Here is a 25,781-nt window from a genome sequence, read left to right on the forward strand (position 1 = left end):
TACAAAGACTGGAGCCGAGCTATGGAAAGTGTTCCACAAAATCCAAACAAGGATAGCATGTGTCGATTCCTACGGTGCGTGGGGTACCAAGCACAAGTAGGAAAGGGGAAAGGAAATAAAAAGGAAAACCAGTTGAAGAACATTGCCAGCAGAGGCTTGCAATCTGTTGCTGAGGAACAATCCATGCAACGCAGGGGACTGGGGAAAAGACAATGTAAAAAAATCAGAAAAGGGAAGTGGTTAGATAGATAGATCTCCGCTCCTTAATGTTGATTTTTTTTAAATGTCAGTCTTCGTTTCCTCAACAGCGAATGCAATATCTTTCCACCCGAACAGTGAACCGATCTCCAGCTGTAACTGATCAATCATCCAGAATAAATAGGATGACAAGTGAAACACTCACAAATATAATCATTTATTTAAATTAATAGAACAAAAGAAATCTGCACATAGTAAGGGCTAAAAAGTGGTTTAATTTACATGAAGCAATACAAAACATTCTCATTACAGAAGACATTTGAAGTAGCAGAATAGTACAAAGTTGAAGTTCATCACAACAGTTTATTATAAACTGGGTGGTGCCATTTGCTGAAATAAAGTGAGGTATTTGCTCACATGATCTCTGGTGTACACCTGAGTGGTTTTCTTCACCTTAGAGTTCACTTAAGGTGGTGATCTTTTCCATTAGTTGTACAGTAGGTTACAAAACTATATCAAGAAAGTTAAGTTAATGCAGGCCTCGATGTTATCACATTTATTGATCTGAATCTCCTAAATAACAACAGAAAATACTGAGAAACCATGTGACTGCAATGCTCACTGTGTGTGTTGCCCATTGAGTTGGTAGCAGGGACACAAACCCATTTCCTGCAGTAATACTGTGCCTGGATTTATGGCCTGCCCGTCTCAGAGCAGCACAGTTTTTAGAACAATTAAAAATTCATATTCACTCCAATTAGATAATGAGTTTGATGGGATATAAAGCATTCTGCTCTGAGGATTATGTTTGCAGACTGCTGTGGGAGCTGTAATCTGCCACATGGGCTAGTACTGCCACAATCAGTTACACACAAAAGGCCTCGGGCAATATTTGAAACTCATGTTTAAATATGTCTCACTCCAATTTTTATCCCTTCTGCCCATTATTTAGTGTCCAGTCTGGGTGACACTCCAGGTGTGGGAAGTGCCAGATACACGCGGGTCCAAGTTGCCCCTTTAATTTTTCTTTAAGTGGTGAATGTTGGAACGTTTCAATATTGTTCCCAACAAACTCTAATCTGTTTCCTCCTGCAAAGGTAACCAGACTTTAAATATTAAATATCGTACACATTTGATCTAGTTTATCCACACTGGTGGTTAAGAGTGTTGTTGCTTATTCAGAATAAGGCAGCAAATACATGCAAGTTAACTTAGTGCTGTAAAGGGATGAATAGTTAGCCGATATTAAAGGGGTGGTTCCTAGTGCCCGCCTGTATTCACCTGGAGGTCTGCACTAGTACTTCTGTAGCAATATCAAAAATATAACGGGACATTTTTCTGAAGTGAAGAAATATTCTATGGTTCTGTACTGTTCTCTAAGAGATGCAGTATTTCCAAGGCTAACATCACTGATTTTAATTTGTGTTCTTCAGGTTGGTGGATTAGTCACCGCAGCAGAGCTGGCAGCGATTGTAGGTAAAGTGTTGAGGAGAGCCAACCTGAGGTTGTGGCACTGCTAGGGGCACAGTATATACTGGATTTGTACCAACTCAATGGGGGATCTGGAGAGACTTGGTTAAAGAGGTATCTGGGGAGAGCTCCATGCTGCTTCTGCTGAATATACTGTTGTAAACACCAGTTGGAACAATGATTGGCTGTCATGGAGATCTTAAAGCTGCCCAGTATGCCCTATATGGCAATATGAAAGTCAAATTTGGTTCCCAATTTCACCAGGAAAATAGAATTTTTGTGCTATCACAACACAACACTAAAGTACAAATAAACCTAAAACACACAATGCAACAGTTAGTTAGCACCAAACAACCTGCATTGAACTGTATCAAGATCTTAAGCAAAATGATCAAACTCCAACTTACCTCTGCGGAAGTTAAAAAGAAAAGCTGTGTAATATGCAGATGAGTATCAGATCTGACTGCTAAAATTAAGTAGGTAGTGATAATATCAACGTGTAGAAAATATCGTTATAACTATTCACTTATTCCAAAAGCTGAACATTGGGACAGTATCAGCAGGCTGGTACAATAGTTATTTCACAGTAAGGCTAACTCTGCTAGTGCCAGTCTGTGTGCTTGCAGTGAAATGAAATGCCTATGGACTAGTCTGGCCAAAGGCTGAAAGCAGAGATAACATGACAGGTTGCAGGGATAACCAACACCCCACAACAGTCTGCCTCCAATCCACCATTTCAATCATTATTAAACACTTTTAATGTTCACTCTGATGGGGGTACAATTGTAATGTGGTTTGTCTGATCATTTCAAGTGACATACTAATTCAATCATATAAAACATATTGAAAACCCATTAAATTCCCTTTGAACCTAGTAATGTATTCAATCCTCCCAAAAAACAATTGTTTATAAAGCAATAGCTTAACCCCTGAAATAAATACCAAACAGTTACAACATAAATCAGGAAATAAGACTAATGTTTTGAAGGAAGAATTTAATATCACAGAAAGCGACCCAGACCAGCTTGTATCCAAAGACCATGACTGTCTGCTTGTGCTGAGTTTGTCCGCACTAACCTGTGGTTACAGCTTACTATAGAAGTGGGTATCTTACGCACTTACTCACCTTAAGTTTGGGCACCAAAATACTAACGCTCATTTCTTTAATCCAGCCACAGTGGTAAACCTCAGCATTTCACCAGAATTTGCTCGCTACGCTGGCTGCAAAACTTACTCCCGAATGCTTTGTAATCGTATATCCCACATACACTGAACCACATTTTATGTATCCCACACCAACACTGCATACATTTGTAACTGCGTGTTATGATTGACCAAGTGCAATAAAACCATCACAGAGTTAGGATAGTGAGCCAGTTACTGCTGCAGCTAACAGGGCTGGGATGTGAAGCTTTCCCACAACAGGGTACGAGCTGTGACTCCCGTTGATTGCTAAGTATCCAGGTAAGTCCTCTTGTAGAGGAAGTTGTTGTCTCGGATGCTCTAAACACGGCCCTTGCTGACTGTTGGATGGAGAGTCAGTTTCCTGATGTGGTGTAGGTTCTCTTCTACTGCTAACGGACCAGAGAGAATAGTTTTCTCTTCAGGATTTTCATGCAATCAGGCTGGTGGATCTACTCCAAGATTAAATGATTTGATAAATCACAGTGACGGATACGGGTTTATACAGTGACGGATATGGGCTTACACAGTGACGGATATGGGCTTACACAGTGACGGATATGGGTTTACACAGTGACGGATATGGGCTTAGAGAGTGACGGATATGGGCTTAGAGAGTGACGGATATGGGTTTACACAGTGACGGATATGGGCTTACACAGTGACGGATATTGGTTTACACAGTGACGGATACGGGTTTACAGAGTGACGGATACGGGTTTACACAGTGACGGATATGGGTTTACACAGTGACGGATACGGGTTTACACAGTGACGGATATGGGTTTACACAGTGACGGATATGGGTTTACAGAGTGACGGATATGGGTTTACACAGTGACGGATACGGGTTTACACAGTGGGGGATATGGGTTTACAGAGTGACGGATACGGGTTTACAGAGTGACGGATGTGGGTTTACGCAGTGACGGATATGGGTTTACACAGTGACGGATATGGGTTTACACAGTGACGGATATGGGTTTACACAGTGGGGGATATGGGTTTACAGAGTAACGGATACGGGTTTACAGAGCGACGGATACGGGTTTACACAGTGACGGATATGGGTTTACACAGTGACGGATACGGGTTTACACAGTGACGGATATGGGTTTACACAGTGGGGGATATGGGTTTACAGAGTAACGGATACGGGTTTACAGAGCGACGGATACGGGTTTACACAGTGACGGATATGGGTTTACACAGTGACGGATACGGGTTTACACAGTGACGGATACGGGTTTACAGAGCGACGGATATGGGTTTACACAGTGACGGATATGGGCTTAATGTAGTGGCTACCCAGTTGGCAGTTTTTCATCTCTGCCAGGCTGTAAAGGGGCAGTGCTGACATACTCTTCCACAACTCCTAATACCAGGTACAAAGTGGCACTGAGAGAGTTACCTGCCTGCCTTTATGGCTGTGAATTTGTAGAATCTGCAGCACAGAAACAGGCCTAATGGTCTCTGCTGGTTTTTATACTCCTCACGAACCACCCTCTAAAGATCTCTTCCCATCCTGTCCTACGATCAAAATGGAGATCTGGACATGATACACAAAATTAAAGATGTAAAGCCATGTGCAGCACACTGATGAGCTATATGCCAATGATATCCTGCACCGGCATGGAACAACATGTTCCTATGCCTGAACAAACTGAGTCCGTTAACAACACCAAACTGTACTTGTCATTCAGGCATCACTAAAATACCAAGTTCCAAAGTGGCCACACACAGGAAATTATTTGCTTCAAGATTCTGTAAAATAAATCAAACGCACCACTCTGCAAGGCCAGGCTAACCTTACCAGTATTGTCTGGTCTATAGGCACCGGATTCAACAATACATGCACGCTCCGAACATCTGATTGTAAGCTCAGTAGAAACGTAATGGCTATTTTCTTTTCTTTTTGTGAATTCTAAGATTTTGGGAAGCAAGCAGCTCGATTCTCCCAACGAGAATGATAGAATCAGACAGCACAGAAGGCCATTCAGCCCATCAATCATCTACAAGGAAACCTGCACATGCATCATTTACATTTAAAGCTTAAAGTATAGTGAAGAGTTCAAAGACATTTCCTATACTCAGCTGTTGTAAAGAATCAATAGTGTCACTGTATATATGCTGAATCAGGAAATGTTTTGAAAAGAATAATGATGTTATTAAAGAGTAGGAAATCTACACATAATTGGCCTTCCCAGCACAAATGCGCAGAATTATAAAATTCACAAAAAAGCGCCTTTGAAACGATTCCATATGCAGTCTGCACCACTGCAGTTAATATTGTGCCGAATCACACAGAAATCTCTCACTGTACCAGTGTGCTAGAAACTGTACCCAGTAATTCAGGTTAAACGGGTAGGCAATTTACAGCAAAGGTTATGTAACATAACTTGCTCTGGTGTTACTATGACAAGGAACGAGGTCATAGCTGCAAAGCTTAATAGAAAATAAAGTTATATATAATAATTCTGTAGGATGCCCCCCCCCCCTTTAAAAAAAAGACTACTTACAATATTGTCTTTGAAGGCTCCATTGCCCAATAAACAAGCACTGATTCAGGTATGAGTAAAAGGCTGGATAAATAATACAGTTCTGATATCACACAAAGGCTGAAACCCACACAAACAGGGACATTATGCTTCTCATATCAAAAACAATGCAATAGGTAAACATTTAATCAGGATGAGCAAACAGTCCAGCCGAGTCTTTCTTGACTATCACATGGTATACTGGTATTTTCATTTGGAAAATAATTGAGGTGAGAATATTGAAGAATTAAAAGTATCCCCACCACCCAACCCCCCACAAACAATCAAGACAGATCTAAACTGTTCACTCATCCATAACCATTAATAACACAACATAACCTAAATTCAATACCTACCTTCACAGTATTAAGGACTGTAGTTGTGGATTTTACACCAAACAATTCCCCAGCTTTTTCATCTTCACTACACTTTGGCTTTCTTACTTAAAACGGTTTGAAATGATAGATTTTACAAAGCTCGAAACTTCGATGGATTATGGTAAGAAAACCTCACCAAGACTGGCACTGAACTGCTCAAATACAAAGCTTGTGGCATCACGACACAATGGTCAGAATTAACCGCTGACTGGTTTGCCTGGATTATGTAACAGGATCAATAATTGCAATATCAAAACTAAAGGTGGACCAGAACATGTTAAAGGCACTCGTATCTTTTCTCCACACTGTTCCATACGTTCAACAATACCATTTAACGTCAATACAAGGGGGTCACTTAACACACAAACCCATCTGTAATTCTTCATACTGATACAGTCCAGCTATCTTGGCCATTTTGTTTTTAAAAGGATGAAGTCATTGTAATGTACAAGTAACCGAGTCTCTGAATCACCCTTGTCTGAGCTGGACAAGGGCATTTCTCCGTTCACCACACACCAAGCGGAAAAAGTACATTTCGATGCTCAGAACCTCAACCACACATTTCAAATACTACTGTTGGGCTCTGTTCTAAGGACCGTTTGAACAGATTGCCGCTAGTTTCCCAAGGTCCATACAGACAATGCGCAACATAAATATAGCAAGCAGTATAAAGAACCAGTATTTTAAATGCTGCTCAACAGAGCCAAACTAACATTACCCCTTTATATATCCGAAGGAAAGGAATCTTGGAAAAGATTTGTCTCAGTTATAGGTAAGGTAGTGTAGTGTTTATGGTACTGGACCAACAATATAGAAGCAGGAGGTTCAAATCCCATCACTGAAAGTCGTGGAACTGAATTGAATACATCTGGAAATTAGTGGATCAGCAGCAAGTACTGTGCCTGCGTGTTGCCTGATTATCAGTCAGGGTCAGGGTCTGGCCTGGTCATCAGTCAGGGTCAGGGTCAGGGTCTGGCCTGGTCATCAGTCAGGGTCAGGGTCATGGTCTGGTCATCATTCTGGATCACGGTGTGCCCTGATCATCAGTCAGGGTCAGGGTCTGGGTCTGGCCTGGTCATCAGTCACGGTCAGGGTCTGGGTCTGGGTCTGGCCTGGTCATCAGTCACGGTCTGATCATCAGTCAGGGTCAGGGTCTGGTCATCAGTCTGGGTCACGGTGTGCCCTGATCATCAGTCAGGGTCAGGGTCTGGGTCTGGCCTGGTCATCAGTCACGGTCAGGGTCTGGGTCTGGGTCTGGCCTGGTCATCAGTCACGGTCTGATCATCAGTCAGGGTCAGGGTCTGGTCATCAGTCTGGGTCACGGTGTGCCCTGATCATCAGTCAGGGTCAGGGTCTGGGTCTGGCCTGGTCATCAGTCAGGGTCAGATCATCAGTCAGGGTCAAGGTCAGGGTCTGGTCATCAGTCAGGGTCAAGGTCAGGGTCTGATCATCAGTCAGGGTCAGGGTCTGGTCATCAGTCAGGCAAGGGTTTCACACCATCACTGCTGGGTCTGCCCTGAAGTGACTAGGTGCTCGATTCAATGTTCTTTAATATGGTGTAACAAGCCACAGAGTTGGTGTTTGAATAGAGGCAGTGCTTGTATAACTGGGATTTGTAGTCTCTGGGAAATATTTGCATTAGGAAAGGGGCTGCTTTTGAGTCTAACTTGCGGAGTCGCTGTAATTGATGCTGTTCACATCAGAGGGGCAGTGAGTAAAGACTAATGAGTAATTACTAAACAGTAATTAGACTGGAGCACAAGAGGGCCAACATACGAGGTGAAATATTGGAGTGGATGGAGGAGGCAGGACTGCCAGCTCATTAGGTTTTCATCAGAGATTTGTGATTTTGTGGCTATTAAAAGTTCCAGCTTTTAATAAACCCATCAAACTTGGTCACAAATCACAGATTGTTCACAAGCTATGCAGTAAAGCTACAGATTGAATTAATCCAGTCGGCATATAAAAGTATAGTGGGTTAGCAATAGACTGAGCACGCAAAGAGGGAAGGCAAGTTATCCCATCAGTGCTGTTCCCTCCAGTGTTCAGGAGGGCTCGAACTACCGAATCCATTGCATTTCCTGACTGAAGCTTTTGTCAAGTTTCCCCAGCAGTCGGCTGAAGTGTGACTGTGAACTGTAGCACCAGTGTCAGACGGAAAGGCAAAGCTAACTGAAGTTTCTAACATGTAACGGCACTCCATTTATTGTCCCACGTTGCAAGATTTAAACAGAAATGGGAAGTTTGTGGATTCATTGCTGTGCTGCAACCAAGGTCTGACCAGCCCCCTCCTCAGGTTAGAATGTTGGCAAATATGGAGTGTGTGACAGACAGTGAAAGTAAAAGAAAAAGAAAAAGGAAGAGGGAGATTAATGATAGAGAATGGGAAATGCAAATAAATCAGAGGGTCTACAAATGAGGTGAAATATTGCATTTACCACTGGGTTTATATTTCTGTAATAAACTGAAAACATAGACAGGCTGGTGGGATGGGAGGACACGTGGCAGATAAAATTCAACACAGAGAAGTGTGAGGTGATACCCTTTGGTAGGAAGAATGAGGAGAGACAATACACACTAAATGGTACAATATTAAAGGGGTGCAGGAACAGAGAGACCTGGGGGTGTAGTGCACAAATCTTTGAAGGTGGCAGGACAGGTTAACAAAGCAGTTAATAAAGTGTATGGGATCCTGGGTTTATAAACAGAGGCAGAGTACAAAGGCCCGGAAGTTATGCTAAACCTATAAAACACAAGTCGGCCCCAGCTGGAGTAGTGTGTCCAATTCTGGGCACCATACTTTAGGAAGGACGTGGAGGCCTTGGAGAGGGTAGAGAGAGATTTACTAGAATAGTTCCAGGGACGAGAGATTACAGTTACGTGGATAGACTGGAGAAGCTGGGTTTGGAGCAGAGAAGGGAGATTTGATCAAGGTGTTTAAAATAATAAAGAATTGAGATAGAGTTAACAAAGACAAACTGTTTCCAATGGTTGAAGGGTCGATAACCAGAGGACACAGATTTAAGACGATTGGCAGAAGAACCAGAGGCGACATGAGGAAAAACATTTTTACGCAGCGAGTGGTTAGGATCTGGAATGCACTGCCTGAGGGGGTGGTGGAGGCAGACTCAATAGCAGCCTTCGAAAGGGGATTGGATAAATAGCTGAAGGAGAAGACATTTGCCGGGATATGGGGAAAGAGCGATGGGGTGGGGGGCGGGGGGCTGGGACTGACTGGACTGCTTTCCGAAAGAGTGGGCGCAGGCTCGATGGGCCAAATGGTCTCCTGCTGTGCTGTACAGTTCTATGATTCTAAATTATTACTCAAATTTGAATAATTTTCAGGATAATGTTTCAGCATCACAGGATGTGAGCGGGGGAGGGGAGGGAGCATTGCACACAGAATAGGAGAGATTGCATTAAAATGGTCAGCACAGCAGCATCCAGTTATATTTCTTACTTCACATCAAAAGTCACAGTACTGCCAGCACCAACCCTAAATATTCATAGAGGCACTGAATTTCATAGAGCAAGTTTCTTGAGCTGCCCTGCCGTTTTTGGTTTACGGAGGAGGATAATAAGAATATTTTGACGTCAAGCCACGTAGCCATACTTTTTGTGCTCCTTGTGATACCCCTCTCAGCTTCAACATGTTGAAAGTTAACTTGGATGCAGCTTTGAAATAACATTTCATTTAATCTGTCAGAAAAATCATAAAAGTTCCAAGTTTCTTTTTCCTGGACTAAAAACACATCTTATCATCACTGTCAAAAATATTATTTAGTGAGTCACTGTACAGGAAGTTGCAATGGTCGGACATTCCATACCAACATTTTTGCAGTTAGTTATACACATTAAAATATTTACAAAGACACTATACAAGCATAATCCTGTCCTGGTATATTGATGCACAACTTTTCTTAATGCTCTTCGGCTTTTTAAAAAGCGGACTGTCTATTTTAGAAACCTGCGTACATAGTGTAAGAAAATCTAACTCCAGATATCAGGAACGGAAACATATAATTATAATATAATTTGTAATAAATACACAATCCTACAGAATTTGCCCTGAATAACGTGGGAAAGGCACCGATTCTCATTAACATGATCATCAATCCTCTTCCACACCAACAGGCTGGGATTGCCACGACTTCAAATGGGAATTTATTACAGATTGGGTTCGGAATAGTGTTCTCGACAAGTACTGGGGGGGTTACCAGTTTTCACCTTTTAATACAGCTGGTACAGCAATCCTTTTTTTCAAATCCCTCAAAATGATTTTAATAACTTTAATTAAGATTTGAGATACAACAAACATCTACCTTCTCTCCTGAGAATATCCTTTTCGTAAACCTGAAAACTGAGAGCATTCCAATGGAGGATTTATGGTTACTGCTAACTGACACAATAAAAGCTAAGTAAATCTTAACTCGTGCTATTTCACTAAACAATGAGGTACCTCAAAATCTCGCAGGAAGATCTCGTTGGGAAAGTGTTTAAAACAATCTGAATGGCGGGCTGACGTTTCTTGCAATAATTGTAGCTCACAGGGGCGGAGGTGGGGGAGGGGTACAAAGTGTAACCATCGCCTGATCAGATTCCAACAAGGTGCGAGCGGATATTCCCAGGCAATGCTGCACAATCTCTGGCTTCAAGACCAGCGCACGGTCCACGTGAGTACTACATCGTACAGCAACGGCACTCAGTTCCGGAGAGATGGAACTTGGTGTCAGTGCATAGTCAAAGTATCCTGACCAGCAGTGTTCAGACTGACTCCAGAATTGAATCCTTAAGAGATTCACTTTGGTGTGCAAATGATAGTGTAAAAACAAGTTTATTTTTAAAACTACGATTAACAGGTTAAAATTTCACTAGGTGATGTATGAAATGCCTTTACTCACTATCTTATAAAGTTACTAACTCGTGGGCCAATGATTCTGTTAGAACAGCAAACAGAGGAATTTCACCCAGGCAAGCTTTTAAAAAAATCTCAGAATTTCAATCCTCAAATTGTTGAGCTGAACCAATATATACCGTCCCGCAGGCCCTTTAAATAAGAAAGCCAAAGTGACCCACAGCTTAATAAACTGCATCATCAAAATGATTTAAAATCACAAGTAGGTTCACAGAGTCGCTAAAGTAAAAGTAAAAATGTAAACTCTAAAAGATCTCTTGTGCCCACAACAACAAGCCTTCTAAACACATCGAAGTCGTGACACTGCATTTGTCTTTAGAAACCAGGTATAAAAAGTGTCTCGGTGCAATTTCATTTGATCCTTTTTGTAATATATTATGACTGTAAACCCACTTAAACATGAGCGATTCCAACACAATGTAGTAGAAAGCACAGAAGCAGGCTTTAGTTGCGTCAGTCAGTCAGTCCCAGTGGAGCAGTACCTCTGATCCGGGTGTGTGTTGCTGGTGTATGTCACATGCTAGATCCAGTGATGCATTGACTGAGTGCTGGGTGATAGTCTCTGCAAAAGTTGCACCTGATGAAGTTCTGCTGGCGATAAAACTTGATGTCATAGCAGGTCCATTTTTGGCCTGTAATGTAGCAGGAGAGGCGATTTCTTCAAAAAGAAAGAGGGAGAGACAGCTTTATAAATATAGCATGGATCACCAGTTAGCAAATTATACTAAACAAATTGAGAAATTCGAGCAAAGAGTTTTCTCCAACTATTGCCAGTATGTTCCTCTGGACAGTAGTTTTAAAACTAATGTGTAGAGGAAACAACTGAGTTATGGCTTTAAAATGTACGACAAGAGCATCCAACCTTTTACAAGTAAGTCAGACCCATGCATCAAAATAAGCCCAAGCCAGCAACGATTCAGTTACATCGGTCAGGCAGAATCATGATCAGATACAATATTCAACACCTCATCTGCTTCAAGTCTTTCAAGTCTTTGGACCACAGCTATTGCCACCTCTATAACTTCTCTCTCTCCTCCTCCTCCATTTATTGCCCCACTCTCTTCTCCTCCACTCCCATCTCTCTCTCCTCCACTCCCATCTCTCTCTCCTCCGCTCCCGTCTCCCTCTTATTTTTTAAAGTCAGGTCCTGCACTATTGTGGATTCGCACAACAGGTCCCGGACCAGACAGCATGAGCAGTGTTGCTGGGACACAGGCCCCAGTCACATGCAATCTTTGATAGACAGCAGCACCATCTGTCTGATTGTTTCACTGGTCCAGTAACACTCATTACCAAGAGGGTCCTGGGGCAGTTCCTGACACCCAATGCAGGGATTACAAAATGTCCTGAGTGTCACTCCATAGCGGAAGGATTGGGGGAACCACACCGCAGACCCATTTCCCATTCGGGGGTGGCGACACCTGCTAGTGGGTGCCAGCGGTTCCTCTGTGCCCCAGTGCTAGTTCTTCCTGTGTGAGCCGAGGCGGGAATAATCCGTGGGCTCTTTGGCTGCAAAGGCTTGCGGAGGTGATCGCAGAGCCATCAGAACGAGTGTAGGAGCAGTAGTTAAAATGGGCGGATATGTTCCAGCGCCTTAAAAACAGCAACTCTCCACACAAGTCTACAGTACGAGGCCATTCAACCCATCGCGCTGTGCTAGCAATCCACAACTAACCCCACTGCCCCTCTCATGCCACAGGTCTGGCTTTAGCTGCGCACCCCTTAAAATCAGTGTTCCCTGCTTCAGCTACTGATGGGGGAAAGCATCCTACACTCCAACACACTGCCAGTGAAGATAGTTCTTCCAAGCACTTGCCCCCAATTTTAAATTGCCAACTCCTCTTTACTGACTCCCCAACCAGAGGAAAGAGTCTTTTCCTGTTCACTCTATCAAAACCCTTCATCATTTTTACATTTCCTCGTGACCTGCTCTGCCATGGTATCTCGAGCTTCACTTCAGAATTAAAGTTTCTCTCCCCTGCTATGTGCCAGCTCACAATTTCATGTCACCTGACCTGCCAAGTGTGTAAATCAGGCAAGAAAGTTACTTGTGTAAATACACGATATATAAAATTACAGGTCCATAGACATACCCCATCGCCCCACCTCATCCCCAGGCACTGGTCTGCTCCCCTCATTCTCAACAACTAAAAACAAACTGATTCAGAGACAGAATCCTATGTGAGTGCAGAAAGGGGAAAATCTTAGCATATGAAGGAAGTATTATTTGATGTCTTGCAAGTATGTGTGTGTACGCATGTTAAAGAGCACAGGAAACATACACAGGCCCAGATAGATTATTTCCCTCATTCTCCTGTCTGCGTGCTGCACTTTAGTTGCAGCGTTGCCCCCAGGGCAATAGTGAGTGCCTCATTGGATGCAAAATACTTTGCTGCCAACTTGTTACCATTAAAGGCTATTTAAATGCAAGTTCTTTACAGGCTGTAAAGTCCAAGTTTCTCTAACCTTTGCAGTTTCTGTATCCTTTCCAATTCAAGTATATTCAAACACAACTGTAGCATTCACCACGATATTTCTGCTCAATCACACCCTCACCTCAACCACTGATACCCTTGTCCCCAGTAACAGCCTCACTCTCTCCCAACCGGGTCATTTCCTTGGCCCCAACCACCTGACCCCCCCCCCTTCACCCACCCACCTGACCCCCCCTCCTCGCCCACCCGCCCCCTCACCCACCCACCTGACCCTCCCCTCACCCACCCACCTGACCCCCCCCTCACCCACCCACCTGACCACCCCCTCACCCACCCACCTGACCCCTCCCCTCACCCACCCACCTGACCCCCCCCATCACCCACCCACCTGACCCCCCCCTCCCTCACCCACCCGCCCCCATTACACATGGTTTCTCTGCAGTGCTATAGCTGCTGTCGAGGATGCCCTGCTCTTGCGACAGCAATGGCCGTACACCAGAAACCTTCACTGTGCTCATGGTTATGGAGATACTCCAGAAATTTCAATCAATTTAAACATATAGATCATGAATTTTTAAGATTCACTTTTTATTTAAATTCTGCCCAATCCGTGCCCAAGTCATGATTTCCTCACAGCGACATTTTAATAAAGCCTTATCAAGAAAATGTAGATTGTTTTTCCAGTGAACTCGCTTCAGAATACCATAAAGTCCAGTTTTGGAGGCATCTACTTGCTGAGTACACAGTGTCATCACATTGTAGACAGACCGTGCCCCACACTGACCCCGACTCGCATTCCACAAGGCCCCAGGGTCGGTGCCCATGTGCCAGTAATTTTAGATCCAAAGCTGAAGAAAGTAGCAACCCACTAATACCAGAAAGTCTTCTCCCCTGTGGGATCTGAAAAGATTGCTGTGTGGGGTCATAGTCTGGGGGATACATATCATTTAAAGAATGAGGGTCACTAAGGAAAGTAGCCTTTATCATCTTATTTGCATCAATCAAACGTACAACAACTTGTAGTTATAGGGTGCCTTTAACACACGTCGCAGCAGTGATTATCCAAACAAAACTGGCATGAGCCACATCAGGAGATATTAGGACAGGTGACCAAAGGCTTGGCCAAAGAGGTCGGTTTTAGGGAGAATCATAAAGGAGGAGAGGTGGAGAGACAGAGAGGTCCTTCTCAGCTTAAAGCACGGCCGCCAATGGTGGAGCAAAGGAAATCGGGGGATGCACAAGAGGCCAGAATTGGAGGAGCGCAGAGATCTCGGAGGATTGAGGGTACAGAGATAAGGAGGGGCAAAGCCATGGAGGGAGTTGAGAACTATTTTAAAATTGAGGCGGTGACAGACAGGGAGCCAATGTAGGTCAATGAGCACAGGGGTGATGGGTAAACAGGACCTGGCTGGAGTTAGGAAATGAGCAGCAGAGTTTTGGACGAGCTCGACTTTATGGAGGGTGGAAGATGGGAGGCTGGGCAGGTAAGCGTTGGAATATTCAAGTCTGGAGGTAACAAAGGCACGGATGAGGGTTTCAGCAGTAGATGAGCAGAGGCAGGAGTGGATTTGGGCGATGTTACTGAGGTGGAAGTAGGCAGTCTTGGTGATGGCGTGGATATGTGGTTGGAAGCTCATGTCGGAATCAAATACGACACAAGGTTGTGAACAACCTGCAAAAAACTGCGGATGCTGAAATCTGGAATACAAACAGAAGATGCTGGAAATCTCAGCGGGTCAGGCAGCATCTGTGGAGAGAGAAACAGAGTTAAAATTTCGGCTCAAAGACCCTTGGCCAGACCCTTGCGAACAATCTGTTCAGATTGTTGCCAGGGAAAGGGATGGAGTTGGTGCCGAGGGAACAGATCTAGACAGTAATACTCAGTAAACACGAGCAAACTGCTCCATATGGTGGCTTTGCAAACTCTGTCATTTGCAAGCTGATTGAGATATTCCCAAATGCAGCTATGGAAGAGTGGACTGGCCTTTAACCTGTTTTCTGAACTACTTTGCAAGGCAGTAGCACTCAACCACAAAATTAGCTTTTTGCTGCTTGGTTGCTGGCTTGCTTCTATACCCTGGGAAGGGCACCCGTCATTCCGGGAAGGGCCCCCCTGCCTTCACCCTGGGAAGGGCCCCCTTCCTCGTGTCGCCCCGGGAAGGGTCCGTCATCCCGGGAAGAGCCCGCCCCCTCCACCATCGCCCCGGGAAGGGCCCCCCGCCACCCCCCCCTGCCCCCCAGGGAAGGCCCCCCCCCCACCCACCGGGAAGGGCTCCAGCACCGCGGGAAAACAAAGTGTCACAACTTAAGAAATTGATTTATATGAGGGATAAAGTAACCAGGCTCCACAAGCATTTACAAACTGAAAATGGCACAACACTATTAAAATATATTTTAAAAAGGAAGAATATAAAAGGATATGGGCAAGGAGCAAAGGAAAGGATTAGGAATAGATCAATCCAGTGAAAGTGCTGGAGCGTGCCCGGCACAATAGCCTCCGCTCAAAGACTGAGTTCAGTAAATGCTGGAAATACTCAGCAGGTCAGGCAGCATCTGTGGAGAAACAGAGTTAACGTTTCAGGTCGACCCGAAACGTTAATTCAACATGTGGAGAGAGAAAATGAGTTATGTGGTCCCACCCATCCAATGTCCAAACTGTATAGATAGCTATTTGATTCATGGCAGGGGGAGAGAGAGGAAGGATGATGTGGGGTTTGGGAGGGGGGGGTTATGTGGTTATTTTGCGGGGTTTCGGAGGGGAGGAGGGATTAAGTGATTACGAAGCGGAGTTTGGGGGGGGGGGGGGGGGTTAAGTGGTTATTTTGCAGGGTTTGGGGTTTCATGAACTGCCGGAGTGGGCGACCATGTGCAGTACGACTATCTGCAACCTTATTTTAATGACATGTTCAGCATGTGGCTCTGTCCACAGATGCCGCCTGACCTGCTGAGTATTTCCAGCGTTTTCTGTTTTTATTTCAGATTTTCCTTTGTAAGACTGATTTCGGACAGGGGGAGTGCCAGTGATCGAGGCATGGCATCAGCTGTCAAAACTGATCTACCAATGGCATATTCATTTACACAGTGTTCAGTAAATGTGCCAGGGCAGCTGCCCACGTGCTATGAGCTGGGAGCTGACGATGCGATGCCCAGGTTGCTGCTACGATGAAGTGGAATGGCTGTGAACCTATCCCTGAAGGCTCGCCGTGGGATGCACTCAACAATCCGCGCAGACCTCCACAGCTCGGTCCCCAGGATGCTGTGTGTTTTTGCACCACCGGAAACAACTGAGCGTTGAAACTGTTCAAATGACCGTGAGCTCCAGGCATAAGCAGGCAGGGGCCAGTGACTGTCTGCCCAGCGAAAACAATGTTCCATTGCAAGTTCTATGGCAGTGGATAAAGCAAAAGGGTGAATCCTTGGTGTAAATGAAAGTGGAAGGCAACATTATCACAGAAACGCACGCCAGCCTGAAGCACTGCCAGGACATAATGCTAAATCAAACAAGACTAAACTACAATAAGGCTTGCAAGTCACTCACTCTCAGGCAACATTAACACTGACAGTATCAAAGTCTGTGTAAGAAACCAGAACCCTCATTGTGTTATGCCTGAAATTAGAAGAGCTGTTTTCATTCCTAGATTTCAAACAAGCTCCACATATCATAGATCGATAACCTACTTTCCACTATTGTTCTTTTGTAGAATATATACTATTGCTCTTATACTATCACCCATATTTACCGTCGCCCATATTTACTATCTATCAGCCATACACTAAGTCAGTTTAATCTCCGTTTGTTCTTGGCCAAAGACCCACCGCCTGGGGAAACACTTTTTATACCGAGTGCAATGTACAGAACAGGAGAGTTGCTCTCAATTCCCGCCATTGGTTACTTGGTTCTCTCCCCATCATTTCCTACTGTCCACCTGCCCCGAGATCAGTGACAGTTCCCCGGACATTGGCCACTCTGTGCCACCTGACATTCTGAGAGTGTGAGGCAACACAGCAAGTGCCGGGAAATACTCCATGTCAGAGGCATCGCAACTGAGCCTGTTCCCGTAGCCAGCCCGAGATCCACACGTGTACATCCAGCGGGGTCACAGGATAGCAATACTGGCCAATTACCCCAAACCACCCGCTGACCCCGCCCCCCCCCCAAACCACCCATCGCTGACGCCCTCCCCTCCCGCAAACCACCCATCGCTGACCCTCCTCCTCCCCACCCCCCTCCTCCCCCCGCAAACCACCTATCGCTGACCCTCCTCCCCTCCCCCCCCATCGCTGACCCTCCTCCCCTCCCGCAAACCACCCATCGCTGACCCTCCTCCTCCACCCCCCCCCGCAAACCACCCATCGCTGACCCCCCCTCCCCCCGCAAACCACCCATCGCTGACCCTCCTCCCCTCCCTCCTCCTCCCCCCCGCTGACCATCTCCCCCCCCCCGCAAACCACCCATCGCTGACCCTCCTCCTCCCCACCCCCCTCCTCCCCCCGCAAACCACCTATCGCTGACCCTCCTCCCCTCCCCCCCCATCGCTGACCCTCCTCCCCTCCCGCAAACCACCCATCGCTGACCCTCCTCCTCCACCCCCCCCCCGCAAACCACCCATCGCTGACCCTCCTCCCCTCCCTCCTCCCTCCCCCCCCGCTGACCATCTCCCCCCCCCCGCAAACCACCCATCGCTGACCCCCCCTCCCCCCGCAAACCACCCATCGCTGACCCTCCTCCCCTCCCGCAAACCACCCATCGCTGACCCTCCTCCTCCCATCCCCACCGCAAACCACCCATCGCTGAAACCCCCCCCGCAACCACTCATTGCTGAATCCCACCCCCCCCCGCAAACCACCCATCGCTGACCCCCCCTCCCCCCACCGAACCACCCATCGCTGACCCCCCCCCCCCCCCCGCAAACCACCCATCACTGACCCTCCTCTCCCCCCCCCCGCAAACCACCCACCGCTGACCCTCCTCCCTCCCTCCTCCTCCCCCCCCGCTGACCATCTCCCCCCCCCCCCGCAAACCACCCATCGCTAACCCCCCCCAACCCCCGCAAACCACCCATCGCTGACCTTCCTCCCCCCCCCGCAAACCACCCATCGCTGACCCTCCTCCCCTCCCTCCTCCTCCCCCCCGCTGACCATCTCCCCCCCCCGCAAACCACCCATCGCTGACCCCCCCTCCCCCCGCAAACCACCCATCGCTGACCCTCCTCCCCTCCCGCAAACCACCCATCGCTGACCCTCCTCCTCCCATCCCCACCGCAAACCACCCATCGCTGAAACCCCCCCCGCAAACCACTCATTGCTGAATCCCACCCCCCCCCGCAAACCACCCATCGCTGACCCCCCTCCCCCCCACCGAACCACCCATCGCTGACCCCCCCCCCCCCCCCCGCAAACCACCCATCACTGACCCTCCTCCTCCACCCCCCCCCGCAAACCACCCACCGCTGACCCTCCTCCCCTCCCTCCTCCTCCCCCCCCGCTGACCATCTCCCCCCCCCCCCGCAAACCACCCATCGCTAACCCCCCCCAACCCCCGCAAACCACCCATCGCTGACCTTCCTCCCCTCCCCCCTCCCCCTCCCCCAAACCACCCATCGCTGACCTTCCTCCCCGACCCCCCTGCAAACCACCCATCACTGACCCTCCCCACAATCCCCGAACCACCCATCACTTAAACCCCCCCCCCCAAGCCACCCATCACTGACCCCTCCATCCCCGAACCACCCATCACTGACCCCCCCATCCCCGAACCACCCATCACTGACCCCCCCCCTCCCATCCCCGAAACCACCCATCACTGACCCCCCCTCCCATCCCCATCACTGACCCCCCCCTCCCATCCCCGAACCACCCATCACTGACGCCCCCCTCCATCCCCGAACCACCCATCACTGACCCCCCCTCCCATCCCCGAACCACCATCACTGACCCCCCCCGCCATCACTGACCCCCCCCTCCATCCCTGAACCACCCATCACTGACACCCCCGCCCCCGCCCCCCCCCACCACCCATCGCTGACTCTCTCTTCTCTTCTTCCACCTCACCCTCCCCGTATTTACCCATTTACTGCCACAGCGGAGGAATCACGACATACAGGGGCTGTACGGCTCTCGGCTCAGCAACTCATTAGGGGGGGGGGCCCGGCGGGTGAGGGGGAGGGGAGGGGCCCGGCGGGTGAGGGGGAGGGGCCCGGCGGGTGAGGGGGAGGGGCCCGGCGGGTGAGGGGGAGGGGCCCGGCGGGTGAGGGGGAGGGGCCCGGCGGGTGAGGGGGAGGGGCCCGGCGGGTGAGGGGGAGGGGCCCGGCGGGTCAGGGGGAGGGGCCCGGCGGGTCAGGGGGAGGGGCCCGGCGGGTCAGGGGGAGGGGCCCGGCGGGTCAGGGGGAGGGGCCCGGCGGGTCAGGGGGAGGGGCCCGGCGGGTCAGGGGGAGGGGCCCGGCGGGTCAGGGGGAGGGGCCCGGCGGGTCAGGGGGAGGGGCCCGGCGGGTCAGGGGGAGGGGCCCGGCGGGTCAGGGGGAGGGGCCCGGCGGGTCAGGGGGAGGGGCCCGGCGGGTCAGGGGGAGGGGCCCGGCGGGTCAGGGGGAGGGGCCCGGCGGGTCAGGGGGAGGGGCCCGGCGGGTCAGGGGGAGGGGCCCGGCGGGTCAGGGGGAGGGGCCCGGCGGGTCAGGGGGAGGGGCCCGGCGGGTCAGGGGGAGGGGCCCGGCGGGTCAGGGGGAGGGGCCCGGTGGGTGAGGGGACGTTACATGCGGCTGGAGAATGAGGATGACCCCACAAGGCAGGGGATGAAATGTATATACTGTATATGTATATAAAAGATAGATGTATATAAAGATAGATCACGCTCCCTGGCAATAAGGTGGAGATCCTCAAGTTTATACTTTCATGCAATTAAATGAGATGGAATTATTTGGGGGCAGGGGTGAATGGACCAATCATTCACAAACCTCAAAGTATAATAGACCAGTGAACATTACCCCGACAGCTGACAGTGGCTTACCTTGAACCTCCATCGAGTGACAACAACAAACTTCAAAGTGTGATCCTTCCCAAGTATTTCTTCATTGCATAGAATATCCAGCTACAGAACAGGAAACAAAGCAAGGCATCACCGCTGGCCGACACACCGAATTATGACACTTTCGGCTTACTCTTGGAGCAAGCCAGTGGCAGGAGATCGGGAATGAGTTTCAGGAGATAGGGAATGAGTTTCAGATGTCCCAACCCAGTTCCTGAGACGTATCCAAACCACTGACCCATCTACAGCTCACATTAAACTGCAATGTCACTCAAAAAAAACACCGCCAGCCACATGGAAATGTCCGTGCAGTGCAGGTACCATTCAGGGCTCGAGTGCATTGCTTTAATTAACCCATGTTACAAACAGCTATGTGTGATTCATGATACAGTACAGTGGAAAAGATATTCCATTGCAAGCAAAACAATCTTGATTCACACAAGGTGATGATGTTGAGTGGTTCGATAAACACTGTGCCCTAATTAAAACTACACAACCAGCCTAGGAGGGAGGGCGGGTATCTTAAAAGGTTAATATAGAGCAGTATACAGTTATTGGTAATGAGAAATGGCCTTCTAAAATGGCAGTGCACTGACACAAGTTGTCGCCGTGCTGACCGAGTTGACATCTTGGTCCTGCAGTCACTTAACTGACGTCAGATAACTCTCCAGTGGCAGGAAGGGAAAGGGGAGATCAGAGGAAGTGTCAACCTGATCTGCTCTCAAACAGCTGTTACGCTAAGCTCTGCCTGCCCATCTTCTCAAATGGAGTGCAATGCACTGCGAAGTCTAGTGAGGAGAAAGCAGGCAAACAAATCATTAAAAAGCATAAGCTGGCAGGGTGCTCAGAGCAGATCTGCTTTGAAGAGCTCCAGAGCACAACATAATAAGCCTTCAGTAATGCACTAACAGAAGGGGTAACATAACTCAATGCTTATCAATACTGGAAAGCATTCTCAGCCTATTTACAAAAGAAAGAGAAGCTCAGTTTACAAGCTGCGTCTGGCCATACAAGTGTTGATTTATTATAACTGGCCCTCACGCCCAAAGTCTTTGAGGAAGGGATGAGTAGAAATTAGGAAGAATTCCCTGTTGAAAATATGCATCTTGGAACATAGCATCAGGTAAACACAGCACTGGGCTTGCCTATGTAGCAATCATGGTCAAATAGTCTGCTGACCATCACGGTACTGGACAGCTCCTCGACCAATGCAACATGGCACTGCCTCAGAACCAGACAGGCAAGCCGAGAAAGGAGAAGGAAAGTATTGGCAAGGTCAGTAAGCCGATAAATTGTTTTATAATGTGGGGCCATTCAGCCTATACAGCAACCTCTCTCCTGCTCCCAGCACACGCAGAGATGACCCAGACAGAACCCAGCCCACAACACGCAGTTTTTGTCTCCTCTCCTCTGCCAACCTGCCACTCAATAAAGTTTGCCCCATTCTGTGTCTCACTCCTTCAACAGTCTCTCTCACTCCTTCATAGAATCATAGAAAATTACAGCACAGGAGGCCATTCGGCCCATCGTGTTCGTGTTGGTTGACAAAGAGCTACCCAGCCTAATCCCACTTTCCAGCTCTGGGTCCGTAGCCCTGTAGGTTACAGCACTTCAGGTGCACATCCAAGTACTTTTTAAATGTGGTGAGGGTTTCTGCCTCTACCACCCTTTCAGGCCGTGAGTTCCAGAGCCCCACCACCCTCTGGGTGAAGAAATATTTACTCATCACCCCTCTAAACCTTCTACAAACTACTTTAAATCTCTGCTCCTTTGTTATTGATCCCTCTGCCAAGGGAAATATGTCCTTCCTATCCACTCTACACAGGGGCGGCTGGGGGGGGGGGGGGGAGCGAAAGAGAAAGGGGGGCTGTAGATGTACACGGAGGGGGGGCGGGGCGGGGGGAGATGTACATGGAGGGGGGACGGGGAGAGGTGTACACGGAGGGGGGGGGCGGGGGGAGGTGTACACGGAGTGGGGGGCACGGAGTGGGGGGGTGTACACGGAGTGTGGGGGGGGGTGTACACGGAGTGTGGGGGGGGTGCAGACGGAGGGGCAGGGGGGTGCAGACGGAGGGGCAGGGGGTGTAGACGGAGGGGCAGGGGGGTGTAGACGGAGGGGCAGGGGGGTGTAGACGGAGGGGCAGGGGGGTGTAGACGGAGGGGCAGGGGGGGTGTAGACGGAGGGGCAGGGGGGGTGTAGACGGAGGGGCAGGGGGGTGTAGACGGAGGGGCAGGGGGGTGTAGACGGAGGGGCAGGGGGGTGTAGACGGAGGGGCAGGGGGGTGTAGACGGAGGGGCAGGGGGGTGTAGACGGAGGGGCAGGGGGGTGTAGACGGAGGGGCAGGGGGGTGTAGACGGAGGGGCAGGGGGGTGTAGACGGAGGGGCAGGGGGGTGTAGACGGAGGGGCAGGGGGGTGTAGACGGAGGGGCAGGGGGGTGTAGACGGAGGGGCAGGGGGGTGTAGACGGAGGGGCAGGGGGGTGTAGACGGAGGGGCAGGGGGGTGTAGACGGAGGGGCAGGGGGGTGTAGACGGAGGGGCAGGGGGGTGTAGACGGAGGGGCAGGGGGGTGTAGACGGAGGGGCAGGGGGGTGTAGACGGAGGGGCAGGGGGGTGTAGACGGAGGGGCAGGGGGGTGTAGACGGAGGGGCAGGGGGGTGTAGACGGAGGGGCAGGGGGGTGTAGACGGAGGGGCAGGGGGGTGTAGACGGAGGGGCAGGGGGGTGTAGACGGAGGGGCAGGGGGGTGTAGACGGAGGGGCAGGGGGGTGTAGACGGAGGGGCAGGGGGGTGTAGACGGAGGGGCAGGGGGGTGTAGACGGAGGGGCAGGGGGGTGTACACGGAGGGGCAGGGGGGTGTACACGGAGGGGCAGGGGGGTGTACACAGAGTGGGGGGAGGTGTACACGGAGTGGGGGAGGTGTACACGGAGTGGGGGGGGTGTACACGGAGTGGGGGGGGTGTACACGGAGTGGGGGAGGTGTACACGGAGAGAGTGTACACAGAGTGGGGGGGGGGTGTGTAGACCGAGTTCGGGGGGGGGAGTGTGCACAGAGTGGGGGGGGGGTGTACAGGAGTGGGGTGGGTGTACACGGAGTGGGGGGCTGTACATGGGGGAGGGGGCGGGGGGTGTACACGGAGTGGGGGTGGGGGGATGCACAGGGTGCTGAGGCCCAGCATACATGCCTGCTGTCTGTGAAAGGAGGCGGGTGATGCTGGATGGAAGTTGATGGGTAGGTTTGTGAAGTCGCCGTGTTTTCCGACCTGCTAAATATTATTGATTATTGCTGAGGTAGATAAGGAACCATCACGGGTTTGTTTTGTTGCTGGGTAGAATTTATTCTGGTGGTAAGTAACGGAGAAAGTTGAAATTTGAGACTAAAATTTTGTGCAAAAGGACTGGTAAACAACAGAGTTGAAAAGAGTAAAAGAGCCAATTAAAGGAGAAAGGCTCGAATGAAGCAATGGGGAGAACTTTGCCGGGCTTTGGTCATGACAGACGGTCACAAGACACAGGATGGATAAACATTCATTTACAACAACTCCCATTTTCTCCAAATAAATGCAAGAGTCTGACAAAAAGTCCAGACGCTTCTCAGATTACCCGAGATCAATGTTGTCGGTGTAAGTAGCGCTGTTTTATCAACTTACATTGTTGCTGCAGCCAAGCTGGGCAGATTGCTGTTGATGGTCTCTAATCAATAAAATGATCAACTTTGACTTTAAAAATAATGAGAGCTGCACTGCAGAATCTACACTGAAACCTTTCCGGAGCTTATTTTTAACTACCTATAACTTGGGTTTAGAGCAAGCAGGTGAGAGCACGAGAGAAGATGGAGAGACAAACAGACACAGAGTGAAACTGTGAGAATGAAGCAGGTGGAAAGGCAGAGAGAGAGAGAGAGAGAGAGAGAGAGAAGAGAGAGTGTCTGAACAGGCAGGACGCAAAGAAAAGGCAAGAGACAGAATGAAAAATAGAAAGTTAGTGAGCTCAGGATAAAACACAAGTTCTTGCAAACAGAGTGGGTAGCAGCAGCAAATGGAGACTGGACAAATGCAAGGATTAAATACGTTGGAATCAAAAATCGGAGACATGGGTAAATGGAAAATACTTTGAGAAGGTTTGCAACTCTTGAGGAAGACAGCTACTTAGCTGATAATGTCACTGGCTGAGCAATTCAGAGATACTTTACAAACTCAAGTCGGGGGAAAGGGAAAGAAAAATTAAGCACAAAACAACTTTGCAGCAACTGACTGTCCCTGTTCGAGCCCGATTCATGTGCTGGGCAACGGAATTAACTCTCATTAATTTTAAAAATATGCTACTGGATAGGATCACTGAAGCCTCACGACAGCAAAGGCACTGCTAGAACATGCAAAAACATACAACACGTCGCGAGTACGTACTCACCCTGCACCCATGGCCCAGGAGATAAACACCGTATCACAGGATTGCAAGTACAGTGTAATTCACTAACCCTTGGAATTATCTACATAAACAATGCCCCAAAAGTCACAAACTATCGTGCAGAATGTAGCTTTATACTGTACTGGCTGGGCTATCTTTATTTTGAAAAATTACCTCATTAAATGATGCTAGGTTGAGTTTTTTGGCAATAAATTTCTTCAGATGCAAAACAGTTGCCTGCGCTGAGCAGCGAATCCACTTTCTCTTTAGCCCACGCAGCTTGCTGCTATTGCATTCCAGACAGATGCTCACCTGGAAGAAAACAGTATATACTACTTTAATAAATGTTCTCTGCAATATTCATGACATATTCCACAGCGCTGGTTATTAACCCAGCAACAATGGAGAGGCGGGGCCACTCGCCTAAACTGGACATGTCTCGAATCGCTCCTACACTTACACCGTGAGCTTGGCAAGTTTAGTGTCCCTACTGTTTTGAGCTTCACTTTAAGTTGCAGAACTGAAGTCAATGGGGGCTGGAGGGACATCTGACACAGGATCACGGCAGTGGTTGCTCACTGCAGGAGTTGTGCAGGGCAACATCCAGCACAACCATCTTCAGCTGCTCCATCAGCGATCTTCCTTTCAACATAGGATCAGGAGTGGGGCTCTTCCCCAACAATTCCAGTGTTCAGCTTCATTCATAAACCTCCATTAATGAAGCAGCCCACGTCAGCCTGCAGCAGAACCTGGATAACATCCAGGCTTGAACTGACAAGTGGGCAGGTCACAATCACACCACGCAGGTGCTAGGTATTGACCATCTCCACAAGGAAAAGCCTAACCTCACCTCCCCTCTCACCTCCAACATCACCACCATCAACAGCCGGAGGGCCATAACTCACCAGACGTTGAGCTGAACCAACAGTATAAGCACCGTGGGTACACAAGCAGACCCATCACCATCTTCTCAGACAGGGACGGGCAATAAATTGCAGGCTTTGCCAGCCCGCCCACATCCTGCAACTCAATTTTTTAAAATCTGGATCGGCAACAAATTCCACCGTGCCTGACTTATCCACTCCCAAGAATAACATCACTAAAGCATTTGGTTACAGTTGTTATATTTTTTAGCTTGGGCCTCAACTATTTACAATTTACATCAATGACATAGGTGAGGAGGCTGAATATAATATATGTAAGTTTGCTGACGATACAAAGCTCGGTGTGAAAGTAAGCTGTGA

At 48.7% G+C, this 25,781-nt stretch overlaps 1 protein-coding gene across 2 annotated transcripts in view; it reads right to left on the reverse strand.

Moving 5' to 3' along the window:
- Nucleotides 1-459: 459 nt before the first annotated feature.
- LOC139251219 (polycomb group RING finger protein 3) overlaps nt 460-25,781 on the reverse strand; it is a 93,100-nt gene continuing 67,778 nt past the window's right edge. For both annotated transcript variants that reach the window (XM_070873191.1, XM_070873185.1), the window contains exons 7-9: nt 24,712-24,849; nt 20,115-20,195; nt 460-11,337 (exon numbers count right to left, since the gene is read on the reverse strand). In XM_070873191.1, the coding sequence (XP_070729292.1) occupies nt 11,290-11,337; nt 20,115-20,195; nt 24,712-24,849 (267 nt within the window). In that variant the 3' untranslated portion in view covers nt 460-11,289. The remainder of the gene's footprint in view (nt 11,338-20,114; nt 20,196-24,711; nt 24,850-25,781) is intronic.

This window comes from Pristiophorus japonicus, chromosome 2, assembly GCF_044704955.1.
Source record: "Pristiophorus japonicus isolate sPriJap1 chromosome 2, sPriJap1.hap1, whole genome shotgun sequence".
Classification (NCBI taxonomy): domain Eukaryota; kingdom Metazoa; phylum Chordata; class Chondrichthyes; family Pristiophoridae; genus Pristiophorus; species Pristiophorus japonicus.